The sequence below is a fragment of the Oncorhynchus gorbuscha genome, linkage group LG08, assembly GCF_021184085.1.
Source record: "Oncorhynchus gorbuscha isolate QuinsamMale2020 ecotype Even-year linkage group LG08, OgorEven_v1.0, whole genome shotgun sequence".
Lineage (NCBI taxonomy): Eukaryota > Metazoa > Chordata > Actinopteri > Salmoniformes > Salmonidae > Oncorhynchus > Oncorhynchus gorbuscha.
In genome coordinates this window covers 24948258-24970728 of record NC_060180.1, presented here as the reverse complement: position 1 = coordinate 24970728, position 22471 = coordinate 24948258, and the positions used below count along the sequence as shown (strand labels likewise).

Below are 22471 nucleotides of genomic sequence, written 5' to 3'. Positions count from 1 at the left end.
AGAACGCTCATCAGTGGCCAATAACTTGTCTTTAAGCCAATCAGAAAGCATTTGGGGAAGGAGGAACAATAAAACAGAAGAAACAATAAAAATTGGGAATTTTCTCCAAACATCCACAGTTAAATGTTATGAGCCAGTCACACTTTATATGCAATATAAGCTACACACAAATGTAGCTAACTACTGAAGCTAGTATCGCCATTATAATTAAATCACAGATTAGTTTCCACAAAACAGCTGCCTGTGTTAGCTGCCGATTTATGACAAAGACCCTCCACTATGTTGTGCTAGCGAATATGCTAACATTAGCTAGATAGCTAAACATTTGGCTACAGACTGGCACTGTCAGTACGGGATTATGGAGATGGAAGTCAACTGTTTCTTCGTCATCTTGCTAGCTAGTTATCTAGCTGGGGCCATCTGGCTAGTGTCAACAAGGACTTTCAACAAAATAGCAACATTAGCGCAGCTAGGTAGCTACCTAACATTGTAAACTGGACCATAAGCAACACACAAGGACATGCAAGAGGACAAGTACAACTGAGCAAAAGGACAAGTACATTAGAGTGTCTCGTTTGAGAAACAGACACCTCACAAGATCTCAACTGGCAGCTTCATTAAATAGTACCTGCAAAACACCAGTCTCAACGTCAACAGTGAAGAGCCGACTCCGGTGTGCTGGCCTTCTAGGCAGAGTTGCAAAGAAAAAGCCATATGTCAGACTGGCCAATAAAAATAAAACATTAAGATGGGCAAAAGAACACAGACACTGGACAGAGGGAACTCTGCCTGGAATGCCAGCATCCCGGAGTCGGCTCTTCACTGTTGACGTTGAGACGGGTGTTTTGTGGATACTATTAATGAATCTGCCAGTTGAGGATTTTGAAGCGTCTGTTTCTCAAACTAGACACTAATGTACTTGTCCTCTTGCTCAGTTGTGCACCGGGGCCTCCCACTCCTCTTTCTATTCTGGTTAGGGCCAGTTTGTGCTGTTCTGTGAAGGGAGTAGTACACAGCGCTGTACGAGATCTTCAGTTTCTTAGCAATTTCTCGCATGGAATAGCCTTCATTTCTCAGAACAAGAATAGACTGACGAGTTTAGAAGAAAGTAATTTGTTTCTGTCCATTTTGAGCCTGTAACCGAACCCACAAATTCTGATGCTCCAGATACTCAACTAGTCTAAAGAAGGCATATTTTATTTTATTTATTTCAGCTGTGCTAACATAATTGCAAAAGGGTTTTCTAACGATCAATTAGCCTTTTAAAATGTTAAACATGGATTATCTAACAGAACATGCCATTGGAACACAGGAGTGATGGCTGCTGATAATGGGCCTCTGTACGACTACGTAGATATTCCATTAAAAATCTGTTGTTTCCAGCTACAATAGTAATTTACAACATGAACAATGTCTACACTGAATTTCTGATCAATTTGATATTTTAATGGACAAAACATGTGCTTTTCTTTCAAAATCGAGGACATTTCTAAGTGACCAAAAACTTTTGAATGGTAGTGTGTGTGTGTATATATAAACTCTACAAAAAAAGAAAGATCCTCTCACTGTTTACTGCACTTATTTTCAGCAAACTTAACATGTGTAAATATTTGTATGTACATAACAAGACTCAACAACTGAACAGGTTCCACAGACATGTGACTAACAGAAATTGAATAATGTGTCCCTGAACAAATGGGTGGTCAAAATCAAAAGTAACAGTCAGTATCTGGTGTGGCCACCAGCTGCATTAAGTACTGCAGTGCATCTCCTCCTCATGGACTACACCAGATTTGCCAGTTCTTGATGTGAGATGTTACCCCACTCTTCCACCAAGGCACCTGGATGTTTCCAGACATTTCTGGCGGGAATGGCCCTCACCCTCTGATCCAACAGGTCCCAGACGTGCTCAATGGGATTGAGATCCGGGCTCTTCGCTGGCCAAGGCAGAACACTGACATTCCAGTCTTGCAGGACATCACACACAGAGAACGAGAAGTATGGCTGGTGACATTGTCATGCTGATGGGTCATGTCAAAATGAGCCTGCAGGAAGGGTACCTCATGAGGGAGGAGGATGTCTTCTCTGTAACACACAGCATTGAGATAGCCTACAATGACAACAAGCTCAGTCCGATGATGCTGTGACACACTGCCCCAGTCCATGACGGACCCTCCACCTCCAAATCGATCCCGCTCCAGAGTGCAGGCCTCGGTGTAACGCTCATTCCTTAGACGATAAACGCAAATCCGACCATCACCCCTGATGAGACAAAACCGCGACTTGTCAGTGAAGAGCACTTTTTGCCAGTCCTGTATGGTCTCTCCCTCTCTCAACGTTAACTATTCCTGAAAATCGCAAATGAAATGAAATAAATATATTTGCTCACAAGCTTAGCCTTTTGTTAACAACGCTGTCATCTCAGATTTTCAAAAAATGCTTTTCAACCATAGCTACACAAGCATTTGTGTAAGAGTATTGATAGCTAGCATAGCATTAAGCCGAGCATTCAGCAGGCAACATTTTCACAAAAACAAGAAAAGCATTCAAATAAAATCATTTACCTTTGAAGAACTTCGGATGTTTTCAATGAGGAGACTCTCAGTTAAATAGCAAATGTTCAGTTTTTCCAAAAATATTATTTGTGTAGGAGAAATCGCTCCGTTTTGTTCATCACGTTTGGATTTTGTTTTTAAACGAAAATTCAGTCATTACAACGGCAAACTTTTTTCCAAATTAACTCCATAATATCGACAGAAACATGGCAAACGTTGTTTAGAATCAATCCTCAAGGTGTTTTTCACATATCTATTTGATGATAATCACTCGTGGCAGTTTGGTTTCTCCTCTGAACAAAATGGAAAAATGCACGCACCTGGAGATTACGCAATAGTTTCGACGGAGGACACAGAGCGGACACCTGGTAAATGTAGTCTCTTATGGTCAATTTTCCAATGATATGCCTACAAATACGTCACAATGCTGCAGACACCTTGGGGAAACGACAGAAAGTGTAGGCTCATTCCTTGCGCATTCACAGCCATATAAGGAGACATTGGAACACAGCGCTTTCAAAATCTGGCTCACTTCCTGTATGAAATTTCATCTTGGTTTTACCTGTAGCATTAGTTCTGTGGCACTCACAGACAATATATTTGCAGTTTTGGAAACGTCAGAGTGTTTTCTTTCCAAAGCTGTCAATTATATGCATAGTCGAGCATCTTTTCGTGACTAAATATTTTGTTTGAAACGGGAACTTTTTTCATCCAAAAATGAAATACTGCCCCCAGAGGTTCAAGAGGTTAATGTCCCGTTGGTAGGAAAGTCTTAAATAATAATAATAATAACTGTCTTAACTGTAGATCGTCCAGTTTGTTTTCCATGATTGCACGTTGGCCAATAATACGGAGGGAAGTGGTGGTTTACCTACTCATCAGCCAATTCTTACAAGGCACCCCGCCCTCCTCCTTTTTCTTAGTCTTTTCTTCACACTGATGACGGGGATTTGGGCCTTGTCTTGACAAAGCAGTATATCCTTCTTGTCGAACTCCTTAAAGAAAAATTATTTGTCCAGTTCGAGGTGAGTAATCGCTGGGGGCAGCAACATTATGTACATATTGAGATACAAACAATGCGAAAAAACAAACAAAATAGCAGTCGGTTAGGTACCCATAAAACTGCTGCAATCCCCTCCGGGGCCATTATTCAAAGAGAACCTATTGGTAGATGGGTAACAATTAAAAAAGCAGACATTAAATATCCCTTTGAGCATGGTGAAGTTGTTAATTACACTTTATCCAGTCACTACAAAGATACAGGTGTCCTTCCTAACTCAGTTGCCGGAGAGGAAGGAAACTACTCTGTTTACAACAAGGCACTAAAGAAATACTGCAAAAAATGTGGCAAAGTAATTAACTTCTTGTCCTGAATACTAAGTGTTATTCTTGGGGCAAATCTAATACAACACATTACTGAGTACCACTCTCCATATTTTCAAGCATCGTGATGGCTGCATCATGTTATGGCTATCCTTGTAATCATTAAGAACTGGGGAGGTTTTCAGGATAAAAAAGAAACGTAATAGAGCTAAGCACAGGCAAAATCCTAGAGGAAAACCTGGTCCAGTCTGCTTTCCACCAGACTCTGGGAGATGAATTCTCCTTTCAGCAGGACAATAACCTAAAACACAAGACCAAATCGACACTGGACTTGCTTACCAAGACAATGAATGTTCCTGGGTGGTAAAGTTCCAGTTTTGACTTAAATCTACTTGACAATCTATGGCAAGACCTCCAAATGGTTGTCTAGCAATACGCATATGAATAAACAGAGTAAATAACGTTAGGTGCCATTTGATGCTCATATTTCAGTCTTCAAAGGGGATGGTGTTGAGGAATAAAAACAAGCACGGAGGGTTTACATTTCAAACAGGCTCTCATGAAGTTGCTGGCCCCACATCAGCCGGAGACCAGAGGAGTGCCTTTTTTGATGTGACTCAATGGAGAGGTTTGGCTGGCTAAACGCTGTTCCTTCTTATCATTGTTCCCTGGAGGCCTTGAAGGGCTTTGGAGATAAACACTGTTTAGCAGTTAAAAGGGCCACAGAGGAAAGGGCTTATCAGATGTGTTTTCAATGGGCCGTAAGCTGCAATATTAGCCTGGGCCCGAGATAAGGGAAGGGGCTAAGGTTGGGCCCCAGCCATGGGGCTAAGGTTGGGCCCCAGCCATGGAGCTTGCTCCTTAGGCTAGATCACTGACCAGACTCCTGCACCAGCAGCCCCTCTGGATCTCAGCTGGTGTTGTCCACTCCCCCTCCCCACAATGAGAGATTAGAGCTCAGAGAGAGGGAGGGAGGGAAAGAGAGGGGGCCTTGGCTATAGATATTCACCCTTTCCCTTCTCTCTTTCTGGGGTAGGAGTCAGAGTTAGGACAATGGCCAAAAAGATGGTTCCCAACCGGCCTCTGAATGGGAACACTGTTGGTGGTAGCACTTCATTCAAAGCCGGGCCTGGGCACATTGTCTTCCCCGATCGGCAGAGGAGAATGGAGTTCACTGGTGGCTGCCAAAAGGTTAGCAGCCCCTGTGAAAGGAGCAGCACATTATTCACTGCCCATAACAGAGCCCAGAGCCTTTTGTATGCCTCCCCCGCCCCAGCCAGCTTCTTTCACTCTCTCTGGCAGTCCGGATCTGCGCCCGAGTGTTTCCCCAAAGTGAGTGGTTGAGGCGCGATGCCCCCCCCCCTCCTTCACCCCCTGCATGAGATGCCAGCCTAGCCGGAACATAGGCCTACACCTCCCACCCATCCCACAACCCATCCCCCTAGGTTACCCCTCCCACCTCCCGGAAAAAGGAAAAAATACCCTGCCATTGTCACCTTTTAATGATATGTCCCAGGAATTACCAGCAAAGGATACCTTCTGAGCACAAGGGGATTTAAAAGAGGGGAGCGTGGAAACTGCCACTCACCAGCCCAGCGCTATTCAACCTCCAGCAGAAAATGTGACATTTAGTCGTATTTACGAGACGACTTAAAAAAAAATCAACTTCAAGAGCATGACCAAAGCTGAGAAAATATGGTCAAAACCATCAACGTAAGCAACAAGAAAGGTCCTTTTGAAACTTCATTACACCGATAAATCCAGGGAAATTATGGCTTCATAAAAATTGCAAAAGCTGTCATATTCCTCAAACACCCCCACTTCCCTGTCCATTAAACGCAGAGCATTCTTTCATCAAATGAAAGAATCAAGGAGAGGGTAAATATGAGCTTTGAAATGCATAAAACACAGCTCGTAATTCACGAGGTGTCAAAACCCTTCATAATATATGCCGGCCATATGTATGCAGTGATTCAAAGTGGAAGGAGGTGAAAGACGCTTTGCATTCAGATTTGATTTCATTGGTGGGGGTCACATAATGCAGGGCTGCTACATAGCTTCTACTCAGTGTTAGCATGACCAGGTAGTAAGCAGGGGCTGCTTTAACACACTCCATCATCCAGTTCCACCGTAAATGGAGATCACATAAATCACATTAGCATGTTAGCTGGAACGGCTCCCCTGTTTGCTTAGTGGGGTCTTGGGTGAAGGATTCTCTGCTCGGCAGAGAGGCGAGTGTGTTGCTCAGGGTCGAGTGGAAAAGAAGAACGGAGAGGATGGTGAGAGGGGAGATGGTGAGATTGTTAAAGGAGAGAGGAAGAGGGTGCTGAGAGGGTGGTTGGAGATAATGGTGAGATGAGCGATGAGCGAATGGGTGAGAGGAGAGTGCCAGTCACCTGTCTAAAACAAAGCCAAGGGCCTTCTGTCTCATCCCGGAGTAGACAGAGGGGCTCTTCTCCCGGGCCAGTATGTTGGAGGCATCGTGGAACAGGTGGATGTTGACCAGGTCAAAGGCACTGTGGGGGAGACCGAAAGACCAGGATATTTGAGTTTGAGACACCTGAATCACATGATTGACCCCGTGACCTGTGGACCAGTGCTATACATTTGGTTCTGTGAATGGAGCAGTTAGTTTAATTTGCCTGGTTGCCCTACAGGCTGAGTGACATGTCCACTTTACTCCTAGTGGTGCTAATTCTGCTAAGCATGTCTCATTGATCCACTATTGACTATATATCGATCTCTGTAAATGAGAGTGGACGTCTCACCTCAAGACGCTTCTCCTGCTGACAAACTTTTAAATATATAGGTAAAATGTCCCTCTTATCCGTGTCCCTCGCTCCCATCCCTGTCAATCTCCCTCTCGCTCTCTCATACCCGTCCCTCTCTCGGTCTCTCCCTTCAGGTCCCTGTCTCGCGTCATGCCTGTCTCTATTAGAGTGTTACCGTTTCAGCCCTTTTTGTTCTCCTGTCATCCTTCTATTCGATTACAACCCCCTCCCTCCTCCATCCCTCCTTCTCAAAACGTTTGTATTCATCTCACACAGGTTCAATTGCATGTAATGTTTTCTGTCATCTGTCATATGCAACTGCTTGGCTAACAAGATTACGTCTAATCTAATCCCGGGATGGGGAGAGAAGTAAAGTCTCTCTCTCTCTCTAGGGAAGACTGACTCTACCTTGCCTCTCTATGAAGACTGGACTGGGACCTGCAAAGCCCCCTGGGATATAGCCTATGGATCGTGGGGTAAAGCCAAACTGACAGGTACTGCGGGTGATACTGCTAGACTTCATGGGTAGTCACAGCTGGATGTGACCCTAAAATGCACCTCAATGAAAAGCTGAGAAATTCTGCTTGATCGTATGTGTAGTTTGAGGTGTAATGAGATGTCTAAGAAACTCACCAGTCAGCCAGAGCCCATCTCGTCCTGATGAAGCCTTTTCTGGACCACTTGCACTGTAACAGAGGGAGACATCATGCCGACTGAAAGTGAGCATGGATCGCATGGAATTGGACCATACTGCAGTGCACCCCAAATGGTTCTCAAGTTGATTACTAAAAAATAACTAATCCATTGTTTAATAATAATATGCCATTTAGCAGACGCTTTTATCCAAAGCGACTTACAGTCATGTGTGCATACATTCTACGTATGGGTGGTCCCGGGAATCGAACCCACTACCCTGGCGTTACAAGCGCCATGCTCTACCAACTGAGCTACAGAAAAATGGCCTTTTTGAAGATTGTCATGTCTCATTTTCGATTAACTGAAATTGATACTTTTTTCAAAGTATCTCTCTTTTTTTTTAAACAAGCAATGCAGAGCTGGCTACAATTTCAATTTCATCCCCTGAAAAAAATAGAACAAATGCCTTGGCTGAACTCAAATGTGCTGATTGATAAAATACCTGCATTTATGGGAAAGTTGTTTGAAAAGGGTATTTTGTTTTTAAATTATATTGAAAATTGGAAATGTAGAGTTGCCTTTCATGGAGTTGTATGGGAATTGCATGGGAAGGTCTGCTCAATCTAAGATTACAACCAACTGATTATAGCGGGAGTAGGTAGGGAACTGGTCTGTCTGCCCAATATTAAAGATCAAAACTGGCAGAGGAATAAAAATAGCATAAATAGGAAAGTATAAGAGTTTAATTTGAGGATCAGGATGTTGACAGCTGTGCCATACAGATGACAAAACAGTTAGGAAGAGATTTTTGATGCACCGATTCCATGTTACAGGGTTAAGTTGATATAAAAAACGATGCAAGATTCAGCTAAAATTATTATATAGAATTCTTGCCACCAACAAAATGTTGAATATTTGGGGCATAAAATCATCGAAGCTCTGATTTTGCTGTGAGAATACAGAATCAAGACCATTTATTTTGGTATTGCCCTCAGGTAGACTGTTTCTGGTCTCAGATTCAGGAATGTCTGAAAATGCATAACAATTATCTAAATTGACCGTATAAATAGTATTGTTGGGAGATCTGGAGAGACCGGGTCAGTCAATAACTAATAATCTTTAAAAAAGTATTTATCATCAACTTTCCCATCTGTGGATTCTATTCCATTAGATAGATTGAAATTGAATGTTAAACTTAAACAGCAGCATAGCTCAAATCAAATCAAAGTGTATTTGTCACGTGCGCCGAATACAACAGGTGTTCACCTTACAGTGAAATGCTTACTTAAAAGCTCTAACCAAGTGAAAAAAAAGGTATTAGGTGAAAAATAGGTAGGTAAAGAAATAAAACAACAGTAAAAAGATAGGCTATATACAGTAGCGAGGCTATAAAAGTAGCGATGCTACATACAGACAACGGTTAGGCTGATTGAGGTAGTATGTACAGTGGGGCCAAAAAGGGTTTAGTCAGCCACCAATTGTGCAAGTTCTCGCACTTAAAAAGATGAGAGAGGCCTGTAATTTTCATAGGTACACTTCAACTATGACAAACAAAATGAGAAACAAAATGAGAAGAGAAACATCCAGGATTTTTAATTAATTTATTTGCAAATTATGGTGGAAAATAAGTATTTGGTCAATAACAAAAGTTTATCTCAATAGAGGTCAAACGTTTTCTGTAAGTCTTCACATTGTTTTCACACACTGTTGCTGGTATTTTGGCCCATTCCTCCATGCAGATCTCCTCTAGAGCAGTGATGTTTTGGTGCTGTTGCTGGGCAACACGGACTTTCAACTCCCTCCAAAGAATTTCTATGGGGTTGAGATCTGGAGACTGGCTAGGCCACTCCAGGACCTTGAAATGCTTCTTACGAAGCCACTCCTTTGTTGCCTGGGCGGTGTGTTTGGGATCATTGTCATGCTGAAAGACCCAGCCACGTTTCATCTTCAATGCCCTTGCTGATGGAAGGAGGTTTTCACTCAAAATCTCACGATACATGGCCCCATTCATTCTTTCCTTTACATGGATCAGTCGTCCTGGTCCCTTTGCAGAAAAACAGCCCCAAAGCATGATGTTTCCACCCCCATGCTTCACAGTAGGTATGGTGTTCTTTGGATGCAACTCAGCATTCTTTGTCCTCCAAACACAACGAGTTGAGTTTTTACCAAAAAGTTATATTTTGGTTTCATTTGACCATATGACATTCTCCCAATCTTCTTCTGGATCATCCAAACGCTCTCTAGCAAACTTCAGACGGGCGTGGACATGTACTGGCTTAAGCAGGGGGACACGTCTGGCACTGCAGGATTTGAGTCCCTGGCGGCGTAGTGTGTTACTGATGGTAGGCTTTGTTACTTTGGTCCCAGCTCTCTGCAGGTCATTCACTAGGTCCCCCCGTGTGGTTCTGGGATTTTTGCTCACCGTTCTTGTGATCATTTTGACCCCACAGGGTGAGATCTTGCGTGGAGCCCCAGATCGATGGAGATTATCAGTGGTCTTGTATGTCTTCCATCTCCTAATAATTGCTCCCACAGTTGATTTCTTCAAACCAAGCTGCTTACCTATTGCAAATTCAGTCTTCCCAGCCTGGTGCAGGTCTACAATTTTGTTTCTGGTGTCCTTTGACAGCTCTTTGGTCTTGGCCATAGTACAGTTTGGAGTGTGACTGTTTGAGGTTGTGGACAGGTGTATTTTATACTGATAACAAGTTCAAACAGGTGCCATTAATACAGGTAACGAGTGGAGGACAGAGGAGCCTCTTAAAGAAGAAGTTACAGGTCTGTGAGAGCCGGAAATCTTGCTTGTTTGTAGGTGACCAAATACTTATTTTCCACCATAATTTGCAAATAAATTCATAAATAAATCCTACAATGTGATTTTCTTGATTTTTTTCCCTCATTGTATCTGTTATAGTTGAAGTGTACCTATGATGAAAATTACAAGTGGGAGAACTTGCACAATTGGTGTCTGACTATATACTTTTTTGGCCCACTCTACATGTAGATATGGTTAAAGTGACTATTCATATATGATGAACAGAGAGTAGCAGTAGCGTAAAAGAGGGGTTGGCGGGAGTGGTGGGACACAATGCAGATAGCCCGGTTAGCCAATATGCGGGAGCACTGGTTGGTCGGCCCAATTGAGGTAGTATGTACATGAATGTATAGTTAAAGTGACTATGCATATATGATAAACTGAGAGTAGCAGCAGCGTAAAAAGAGGCGTTGGGAGGGGGCACACAATGCAAATAGTCTGGGTAGCTATAAATCTTATGGCTTGGAGGTAAAAACTGTTGAGAAGCCTTTTTGTCCTAGACTTGGCACTCCAGTACCGCTTGCCATGCGGTAGTAGAGAGAACAGTCTATGACTGTGGTGGCTGACGTCTTTGACAATCTTTAGGGCCTTCTTCTGACACTGCCTGGTGTAGAGGTCCTGGATGGCAGGCAGTTTGGCCCCAGTGATGTACTGGGCCGTACGCACTACGCTCTGTAGTGCCTTGCAGTCAGAGGCCGAGCAATTGCCAGACCAGGCAGTGATGCAACCAGTCAGGATGCTCACGATGTTGCAGTTGTAGAACCTTTTAAGGATCTCAGGACCCATGCCAAATATTTTTAGTTTCCTGAGGGGGAATAGGCTTGGTGTGATTGGACCATTCTAGTTTGTTGTTGATGTGGACATCAAGGAACTTGAAGCTCTCAACCTGCTCCACTACAGCCCCGTCGATGAGAATGAGGGCGTGCTCAGTCCTCCTATTCCTGTTGTCCACAATCATCTCATTAGTCTTGGTTACGTTGAGGGATAGGTTGTTATTCTGGCACCACCCGGCCAGGTCTCTGACCTCCTCCCTATAGGCTGTCTCATCGTTGTCGGTGATCAGGCCTACCACTGTTGTGTCTTCTGCAAAATGAATGATGTTGTTGGAATCATGCCTGGCCATGCAGTCGTGAGTGAACAGGGAATACAGGGGGACACTCAGCATGCACCCCTGGGGAGCTGCAGTGTTGAGGATCAGCATGGCAGATGTGTTGCTACCTAACCCTCACCACCTGGGGGTGGCCCGTCAGGAAGTCCAGGATCTAGTTGCAGAGGGAGGTGTTTAGTCCCAGGAACCTTAGCTTACCCCCCCCCCCTTTAAGATTTAGATGCACTATTGTAAAGTGACTGTTCCACTGGATGTCATAAGGTGAATGCACCAATTTGTAAGTCACTCTGGATAAGAGCGTCTGCTAAATGACTTAAATGTAAAATGTAAATGTTAGTGATGAGCTTTGAGGGTACTATGGTGTTGAACGCTGAGCTGTAGTCAATGAATAGCATTCTCACATAAGTGTTCCTTTTGTCCAGGTGGGAAAGGGCAGTGTGGAGTGCAATAGAGATTGCATCGTCTGTGGATCTGTTTGGGCAGTATGCAAATTGGAGTAGGTCTAGGATTTCTGGGATAATGGTGTTGATGTGAGCATTTACCAACCTTTCAAAGCACTTCTGGCTACGGACGTGAGTGCTACGGGTCTGTAGTCATTTAGGCAGGTTGCCTTTGTGTTCTTGGGCAGAGGGACTATGATAATCTGCTTGAAACATGTTGGTATTACAGACTCAGACAGGGACATGTTGAAAATGTCAGTGAAGACACCTGCCAGGTGGTCAGCACATGCCCGGAGCACACGTCCTGGTAATCCGTCTGGCCCCGCAGCCTTGTGTATGTTGACCTGTTTAAAGGTCTTACTCACGTCGGCTACAGAGAGCGTGATCATTGAAGTGATTTAGCTCGTTTGGTAGGCTCGTGTCACTGGGCAGCTCGCGGCAGTGCTTCCCTTTGTAGTCTGTAATAGTTTGCAAGCCCTGGCAGATAAGACGAGCATCGGAGCCGGTTTAGTATGATTCAATCTAGCCCTGTATTGACGCTTTGCCTGTTTGATGGTTCGTCGCAGGGCATAGCAGGATTTCTTGTAAGCTTCCGGGTTAGAGTCCCGCACCTTGAAAGCGGCAGCTCTACCCTTTAGCTCAGTGCGAGTGTAGCCTGTAATCCATGGCTTCTGGTTGAGGTATGTACGTCACTGTGGGGACAACGTCCTTGGTGTACTTATTGATTAAGCCAGTGACTGATGTGATGTATTCCTCAATGTCATCGGAAGAATCCCAGAACATGTTCCAGTCTGTGATAACAAAACAGTCCTGTAGTTTAAACATCTGCTTCATCTGACCACTTTTTTATTGACGAGTCACTGGTGCTTCCTGCTTTAATTTTAGCTTGTAAGCAGGAATCAGGAGGATAGAGTTGTGGTCGGATATACCAAATGGAGGGAGAGCTTTGTACGCGTCTCTGTGTATGGAGTTAAGGTGATCTAGATTTTTTTTCCCTCTAGTTGCACATTTAATATGTTGATGGAAATTTGGTAGAACTGATTTAAGTTTCCTTGCATTAAAGTCTCCGGCCACCAGGAGCGCCGCCTCTGGTTGAGTAGTTTCCTGTTTGCTTATTTCCTTACACAGCTGACTGAGTGTGGTCTTAGTGCCAGAATCTGTCTGTGGTGGTTAATAAACAGCCACGAAAAGTATAGCTGAAAACTCTCTAGGCAAGTAGTGTGGCCTGCAATTTATCACAATATACTCTACTTCAGGCGAGCAAAATCTAGAGACTTCCTTAGATTTTGTTCACCAGCTGTTGTTTACAAATATGCACAGACTGCGCCCCCCCCCCCTCATCGTACCGGAGTGTGCTGTTCTATCTTGCCGGTGCAACGTATATATCCCGCTAGCTGAATATCCATGTTGTCATTCAGCAACGATTCCGTGAAACATAGGATATTACAGTTGAAAGATAGTTGAAAGATATATGGTGCATAGAAATCGGAAGAGGGTGGCCAGCAGAGATAGGTGGGAGGTGCTGAGGGAAGCTGAGAGTTGGGATGTGGAATTGGAGACAAGTGGGAGTAGAGCTGCTGGGCGGGGGATAGAATGATGGTCAAAGATAAAAGTAAAAACATAAATAAAGTATAAATTAAACAAAACAAAATGAAGTTTGAATGACACCGAGGGACAGTGTTGTTAGACAATTCCAGTTTGCCCGAAGCTGATGCCTTACAGGTGTTTGCACACACACACACACACACACACACACACACACACACACACACACACACACACACACACACACACACACACACACACACACACACAAACATGTAAATAGTGCCATACATGCAGTCAAACATATTCAGTTGGCCTTGCTGTTCTGATTTTTGTTGTCCTTGATGATTTTTGCATTGTTTTCTGTTTTCCTTGGTCTTTATTCTATTTTGTTCATTTTGTTGGTTGTTGGTGCATTGGGGACGGGGGCTCGGTGGGCACAGGGGTCCAGGGGGGTGGCTGTGAGGGGGGGGATTGGGGCTGTGAAGGGGAGTCTGGGATGATGGTTGGGGGACAGCTTGGGGGGGATCATGGAGGGCTGGTGGCTGATAGATCGCTGGTTCGGGTGCCCGTTTTTTGACCTTGTGGGAGATCTGTCTACGTGCCCTTGAGCAGGGCGTTGACCCTGGTTGCTTCTGTGAGTCACTCTGGATGGGAGTCTGTTAGATGACTAATGTAATGTAGTTGTTGAGCGGCTTCACTGCTGGTATATTGTATGTTTTAAATATTCTATTAATTTAAAAACACAATCTCAAATGGCATACACAGTCATCCCATTCATACGAGTGCTATAACAATGCAAAGACAACCCTCTAAGAGTTTGTTTTGTTTCAGTATGATCCATTTCCCCTGTATTTACATTTGTCCAACCTGAGCCCAATGACACTGCATGACAACGGGGAAAAACAGTATCACCTCCAAAATGGTCTGAGGCCTGACCAATAGCCACCTGGTCAACCTCCTATAGCCTCACCCCATTAGTGCTACTGAGTGAATTACCCAGTCAGGAGTCCCAGCTCTCACACAGCACATGATTTACCATGAAGCTCATTATTAAATGAGAGACAAATTGATGCCGCAACCGTCCTAATTTTGAATGCATAAATAAATAAATAACCCAGGAGCTATCGAAGCGTCCTAATGGGGAGTTAACCATGGCGATGAATAAACTAATTATGGCTCAGGTCACATAATTACAAATTGACTCATTTTATTAAAAAACTTAGATGCAAATGTGTAGGCCTGAAAGCAATTTGATTGCGTCTCACATCCTTCAATCTGCATTAGTACAAGATGAACTGTATCAAATTGAATTACATTAGCATACTTGAATTAATCTATACCGCCTGGCAGAATGTATGGGCCCAATTATACCACACTGTCCGACATTATGACTTTGAGTGTGTGAGTATGTGAGTGAGTGAGTGAGTGAGTGAGTGAGTGAGTGAGTGAGTGAGTAAGATTGTGAGTGAGATCGAGAGAAAATGAGTGAGTGAGTGAGATCGTGATTGAGATCGAGAGAAAATGAGTGAGTGAGTGAGATCGTGAGTGAGATCGAGAGAGAATGAGTGAGTGAGTGAGTGAGTGAGTGAGTGAGTGAGTGAGTGAGTGAGTGAGTGAGTGAGTGAGACAGAGACCGAGGAGGGAGAGAGAGTGAGTGTGTGAGAGAGAGGAGAGAGTGTGTGAGAGAGAGAGTGAGCCTGAGTGGAATGTGCTCCGGGTCAGTTGCGGTAGACGGACTGGTTTAAGGTAAACCAAAATTGTTTTTCATGAACATAATCCACTCAATAAATATTTTGTGATCATTTAAAAAAGACAAATAATACAACGAATACCTTACATGATGTAGTCATTATAAATGAATCAGAAAGTACTTCAACAAATTCAACAAAACACAGATGTTTCAAGGAAATTCATTCAATAACCACATTTACATTTAGTAAGTAGAAATTTGTTGGCATCTCATTTCATCTTCATTTTACCGGACTTCCTGAGAGAGATTTATATATGTACTGTATATTTATATATGTACTGTATATATATATATATGACGTGATATACAGTATGTAACAACATTGTAAGAACATGAATAAAGAGAGAAGGGAAATGAAGAAGATGATGAAGAGGATGACGGGGAGGGGAGTGAGGAGGAGAGAAGAGGGTGCTGTCCAAACCTGCTCTCTTAACGCAGCGCAAAATATATGTCATCTAAATTTAATTTAAAGAGTCATTAACTACACATCACAACACAAAAATCCATCACGTCCCTGACGTGCAACCTCAGATTGCCCCATTTCCTCTCCTCCTATGACTGATTGACCCTCGTCTTATCGTTTGGTTAATGTGACACGCACACATTCACTTCCATTCATCAACACACAGAGCTGTCATTCACAAGGGGACTGGGAAATTCAGACTGGGAGTGACAACCAACTGTCACGCACCCAATCATACGCGAGAGTGAAACGTCGACCTCACCTTAATGCCTACAGAATGTGTTACAGGGTCAGGTGGGAAAAAACCCTGGCCTGAGAGATAAAAATGTACATTTCCTATTGCTCTAGGCCAGGTTTTCCAAAACCCTGCTCTAGGTAGGACAGCTGGGAGGCCTGACCCCCCCCAACGTCTGGGAGGGGTCAGGTCTTGCCTGGCCAGTGAGGGGTCACCGTGGGGGCGGGTGGTGGAGTGAGGCAGTAAAAGGTTGTCACAGGCTGACCTTCCGTGGCCAGTGATGGGTGCCCAGGCTGTGACAGTGATGAACGGCCATACAGAGTGGGTCAGCCATGACAGCCAGTCTCCCAGCCAATACAGATAGGAGACTGAGAGGGGAGTAGTGGGGAGCGAGCTATGGGGCTGTAAAATGGATTCGCTATTCGATGAAGAGACACCATAAACTCCCCAGTTGTGTCCATCGGAGGTTCTCACTTCCACTATCAAATGTCACGCGTGTCAGGGGTGGTACAGGATTGCGGAACACCAATCCCACTCCCCGGTCCCCCACCACAACACACTCCGTTTTTTGTTGTTGTTGACCTTTCTTATATCTCGGCTGACAGACCATCCCCCTATAAATAACAGTGTGCGGTGGGGCAGACCCATAAGGGAGTACAGGACAGGGTTACACAAGTCCCTGTAACAGATATGCACTGTGAGGTATAAGTAACACACACAAACCCTGACTCATTTGGCCTCATGCAGAACCCCCCCCCCACATGTATCTTTATTCCATCATCCCCATCAACTAAGAGAGGGGGGTCTGACTGGGGTGTGTTGCACAGGAACTGGACCAGACTGAGTGTGTGTGGGATGGGAGGGAAAGTGCTGCTGATTAAAATGTCCAAAATCCAGTGTTGTGTAGAGGTTTAAGGGAAGGACAAGCCCTTTATAGAGACAGTGGGGACTGAGGGGAGGACATACAGTACAGTATATACAGGGGCTGGGGAATGGGGCACGTAGCCTATAGGACAGATCTAGCTGGACGGTCTCTGGACCATGGGTAGAGACCAATACCACTTTCCCATTTAATCTTAGTCCGCCCCATCCCGGATCCGGGATCGTGACTACAGCCTCAAGCTCATTACCATAACGCAAAATTAGCGATTTCTGAAAATTGCAAATTAAATGAAATAAATATGCCTGTCCTCAAGCTTATCATTTTCTTAACAATCCTGTCGTCTCAGATTTTCAAAATATGCTTTAGAACTAGAGAAAATCAATAATTTGTGTAAGAGTGGTGATAGCTAGCTTAGCATTTAGCGTTAGCATTTAGCACGCAACATTCACAAAAACCAGCAAAGGGATCAAATAAAATAATTTACCTTTGAAGAACTTCAGATGTTTCAATGAGGAGACTCTCAGTTACATAGCAGATGTCCAGTTTTTCCTGAAAGATGCTTGTGTAGGACACAACGTTCCGTTTTGTTACTATGCATTTGGGAAACTAACCGAAAATTCAGTCACCTAAACGTCAAACTTTTTTCCGAATTAACTCCATAATATCGACTGAAACATGGAAAACGTTGTTTGAATCAATCCTCAAGGTGTTTTGTCATATATCTCTTCATTGAAATCCCTTCCCTGGAAGCGTGCATTCTTCTCTGATTCGGATGGAAAAATACTGGTACCTGACTTTTGCGCACCAATTTCCACGCAGACACCGTGCGGGACACTTGGTAACAGGCTCTTATGGTCAATCTTCCAATGATATGCCTACAAATACGTCACAATACTGCAGACACCTGGGGGAAACGATAGGAAGTGTCCGTTCATTCCTGTCGCATTCACAGCCATATAAGGAGATCATGGAAAACGTGCCTCCAGAAATCCTGTTGATTTCCTGGTCACTCAAACATCTTGGTTTTGCCTGTAGATTTTGTTCTATGGCACTCACAGTGAAAATCTTTGCAGTTCTGGAAACGTCAGAGTGTCTTCTTTCCAAAACTATCAATTCCAAGCATAGTCGAGCATCTTTTCGTGACAAAATATTGCGCTTAAAACGGGCACGTCTTTTTATCCAAAAATGAAATACTGCCCCTAGAGTCTTAACAGGTTAAAGGGATGTTGACTTGCATTGAAAACTGGACATGTATGGCTGCCGCATAATCATGATATCAGAGTTTACAGCAGAGGGTACTTAAAGGGTGTGAGTGTAGTCCACAACCAATGCTTTTATGAGCAGACGTGTGGTAGCAACCGAGAAGTACAAACTTGTAAGGACAATGATCTATGGCCCGGTTTGTTTTGTTTTCCACTTCCGTGCACAATCATTGGAAAGGGGAGATTGACATCTCGGTCGTACACTTTATTTATGTAAGCAAAGGAGAAATCCTTACGATGCAATGTTTTATGGAAGCATGTATTCCTGCACCAACAAATATATTGATAAATACCCAGGTGGGTCGAAAGGATTGACGGAACAACAAGACATGACAGGTCACCAAATCCATCACATCGACCTTTCAAAAGAAAATGGGCCCGCTATTTTGACCAGTTCCTTCTTATTCAGCTTTTCAATTAATGTCCCTCCCTCCTTTCTCCTCCACTTCAAGCCATAACTCACAGTCTGTGGAGTATGAGGGCAGTGTGTTTTGCATACATGGAGGGAGGGGTTGTCATTTCAGCAGACTCAACCCAGGGGACTTGGGGTCACAGTAGGATCCTGTTCACCCCCCATTGTGGACATGAGAGGTCTACATGAGACAGCAAGGGTGTGTGTGACAGCGGTATGAGTAGGGGTCAAAACAAACACGCAACATTAATACAGTTGAAGTCGGAAGTTGACATACACCTTAGCCAAATACATTTAAACTCAGTTTTTCACAATTCCTGACGTTGAATCCCAGTAAGAAATCCCTGCCTTAGGTCAGTTAGGATCACCACTTTATTTTAAGAAGCGTGACATGTCAGAATAATAGTAGAGAGAATGATTTATTTCAGCTTTTATTTCTTTCATCACATTCCCAGTGGGTCAGAAGTTTACATACACTCATTTAGTATTTGGTAGCATTGCCTTTAAATTGTTTAACTTGTGTCACACGTTTCAGCTAGCCTTCCACAAGCATCCCACAATAAGTTGGGTGAATTTTGACCCATTCTTGCTGACAGAGCTGGTGTAACTGAGTCAGGTTCGTAGGCCTCCTTGCTCGCACACGTTTTCAGTTCTGCCCACACATTTTCTATGGGATTGAGGGGTCAGGGCTTTGTGATGGCCATTCAATACTTTACTTTGTTGTACATAAGCCATTTTGCCACAACTTTGGAAGTATGCTTGTCCTTTTGGAAGACGCATTTGCGACCAAGCTTTAACTGATGTCTTGAGATGTTGCTTCAATATACCCACATAATTTTCCTACCTCATGATGCCATCTATTTTGTGAAGTGCACCAGTCCCTCCTGCAGCAAAGCACCCCCACAACATGATGCTGCCAACCCCGTGCTTCACGGTTGGGATGGTGTTTGTCAGCTTGCAAGCTTTCCCCTTTTTCCTCCAAACATGGTCATTATGGCCAAACAGTTATAATTTTGTTTCAATCCGACCAGAGGACATTTCTCCAAAAAGTACAATCTTTGTTGCAAACCTTAGTCTGGCTTTTTTATGGCGGTTTTGGAGCACTGGCTTCTTCTTTGCTGAGCGGCCTTTCAGGTCATGTTGACATAAAACTTGTTTTACTGTGTATATACTTACTTTTGTACCTGTTTCCTCCAGCATCTTCGCAAGGTCCTTTGCTGTTGTTCTGCGATTGATTTGAACTTTTCGGACCAGAGTACATTCATCTCTAAGAGACAGAACGCCTCTCCATCCTGAGCGGTATGACGACTGCGTGGTCCCATAGTGTTTATACTTGCGTACTATTGTTTGTACAGATGAACGTGGTACCTTCAGGCGTTTGGACATTTCTCCTAAAGAAGAACCAGACTTGTGGAGGTCTACAATGTTTTTCTGAGGTCTTGGCTGATTTATTTTGATTTTCCCATGATGTCAAGCAAAGAGGCACTGAGTTTGAAGGTAGGCCTTGAAATACATCCACAGGTACACCTCCAATTGACTCAAATTATGTCAATTAGCCTATCAGAAGCTTCTAAAGCCATGACATCATTTTCTGGAACTTTCCAAGCTGTTTAAAGGCACAATCAAGTTAGTTTATGTAAACTTCAGACCCACTGGAATTGTGAAATAATCAACAATTGTTGGAAAAATGACTTGTGTCATGCACAAAGCAAATGTCCTAACAAACTTGCCAAAACTATAGTTTGTTAACAAGAAATTTGTGGAGTGGTTGAAAAACGAGTTTTAATGACTCCAACCTAAGTGTATGTAAACTTCCAACTTCAACTGTACACTAGCATACACCCACACACACAACCAACCCAAGGGCACTCAAATTTAAGAGATGCCAGGAAATGTAATTTTGTCTCTGTTACATTGCTAGTCTTTAACCAGCGCTGTCACTCAAACAGGGGCCGTACAGAACAACCCCTCCCACCATGATGTCACCAGGCCCTCTCCGAGTGACAGTTAATTAACGGTGGACTGTAAAGCTAACGTGCAAGCGGAGAAAGAGAGGTGTCAGTCTCCGACAAGCTGGCTAAACTGCCCGCTGCCACATTCTACAGCTTCACCTCTCCATACGAGGTATCAAAACATGAGAAAATGACAGAAAATGATACCTTTACACAGTAGATTCTAATGGAAGATAACATGCATTAACCCATGCTCTCTGTAGCTCACATGGTCTAGGCGAGATCTCTGCTAGTATATCATGTCTTAGGATGACTATCCGGTTTCCACAACACTCTTGAGACCCAGAGCGGTACCCTGTAGAACCCAGTTGTCCCAGATCCCCTGTTAATAGAATTCCTTAAGGCTGCAGACGAATGGCAAATCCAGGCGGTTTCATCTACTAAAAGACAGCATAAATCACCATGGAGGAAGCGGGGACAAGGCAGGGGTTATCGCGCGCCTGACTTCCTCATGAGAGCTCTGCATTAAAGCATTAGTGAAATTAATTCATCTTTCATAAGAGGTTTGAGCAGTATCTGTGATCTATGATAACCAATTTCTCACTACGGAGCTGGGCGGGGGGGGGGGGGGGGAATACTCGGCCCTGATAGACTACACAAATCTGCTATTTTTAAATGTCTAACATTATCTGGAGTGCTGCTCTCAGGAGCATCATCCTGGATTCATAACCCAGCCGGGAAAGAGGCATAAATCAGGGAGCAAACTTTCCCAGGCATCTGCTTGCTTCTTTTCACACCCAGGTTTGTTTTGCGCTTGTCCTCGTAACGCACCAAACACCCGTTTCTCGTAATAATTTTAAACGACTTCACGCCTCAATCGATGTAATTGGTTTTAGATCATCTTTGAAAATGGCAAACTGGGGAACTCCAAGGTGGGGGGGGGGGGGCAGAGAGAGACAGGAGAGAGGGGAGAGAAGAGAGAGAGGGGAGAGAAGGAGAGAGGGGAGAGAAGAGAGAGAGGGGAGAGAAGAGAGAGAGGGGAGAGAAGAGAGAGAAAATGTGTACATGAGAGTGTGTGAAAGAGATGGAAATTGGGAGACTGCGTCTGTGAAAGGATGTATCCATCTCCTTTGCATATATTTGAGGAGGTGGCCGGCGGAGCGCGGTTGACAGATGAGGGAGGAGCATGGGGCTGACAGATGAGCGAGGAGCATGTGGCTGTCACGCGGGCACTCATGCTCTTTATTACAATATCAGCACAGCGCGACGTTCCCTTATGATGTGGACCCAGCAGAGGAGCCCACAGAACGAACAGACATACAACGCACACAGGCTACACCACGAAGCCCAGCAAGCCACCGAATTAACGCTTTTGCAAGAGTGCCATCTCAATCTTCCACTGTTCAACTGATCCTTGTATTCATTTGCTTTTTGAGGGAAAGTAAAAGTAAAGAAAGAAAAAAGATGCAGAAAGCAAAATAACCTTGTGTTTTCACTTCATACCGTATCTTTTGTGAAAATGCAAAACAGTAAAGGGAAATACGCCATTGATGAAGAGGAAACACTGCCATACATGTGTCATAGTACCAATAGTTATGTTTTTCTGTGGTTTATTGGGTAAAAACATATGCCTACTTTTGAAAATATTAAAAATGTATTATGCAACATAAATCATTTCGATATAAAAAAAAATGTCAAAAACAAAGTGCCGCAAAAGTGTTGCAAGTCAAATAAAATACAAACAGGGTCCATGCCTAACGCCGGGTGTGCACTACAAAACTTTCAAAATCCTAACATTGCTGAGACTATTTTATTTTCCCTTCATTTATTTAACTAGGCAAGTCAGTTAAAAACAAATTCTTATTTTCAATGACGGCCTAGGAACAGTGGGCTAACTTCCTGTTCAGGGGCAGAACAACAGATTTGTACCTTGTCAGCTCGGGGATTTGAACTTGCAACCTTGTGGTGACTAGTCCAACGCTCTAACCACTTGGCTACCCTGCCTCCCCTTTAAGAAACAACGTCATCATCTCACTGGCTTGTTCTCTGGCGAGCTCTCATTGGCTATTGCTGATCACAATTCTCAAGACATGCTCACACTACAAGAGCATTGCAGATTTTGTGCCAATAAAATAAAACGTGTTTGAAAATATTGGGATGTCTGGGGCTGCTCAAAGATAAGATCGGTAGCCCTCAGATTGAGTCTCTGACCCGCTTACATTAAACGAGCATCGGTGACGCAATGATATAGGGATTTTGTCTCAGATGTCAGAAACTTGTCTGGGACAGCTGAATCGGGGCTAAAATCATGTAGATCA

The 22471-nt window shown here is 43.8% G+C and overlaps 1 protein-coding gene across 2 annotated transcripts in view; it reads right to left on the bottom strand.

Moving 5' to 3' along the window:
• The window catches only part of LOC124041396 (inositol polyphosphate-5-phosphatase A-like), a 300331-nt gene that overhangs the window by 97826 nt on the left and 180034 nt on the right, over window positions 1-22471 (bottom strand). For both annotated transcript variants that reach the window (XM_046358921.1, XM_046358922.1), the window contains exons 7-8: window positions 7283-7335; window positions 6275-6394 (exon numbers count right to left, since the gene is read on the bottom strand). In XM_046358921.1, the coding sequence (XP_046214877.1) occupies window positions 6275-6394; window positions 7283-7335 (173 nt within the window). The remainder of the gene's footprint in view (window positions 1-6274; window positions 6395-7282; window positions 7336-22471) is intronic.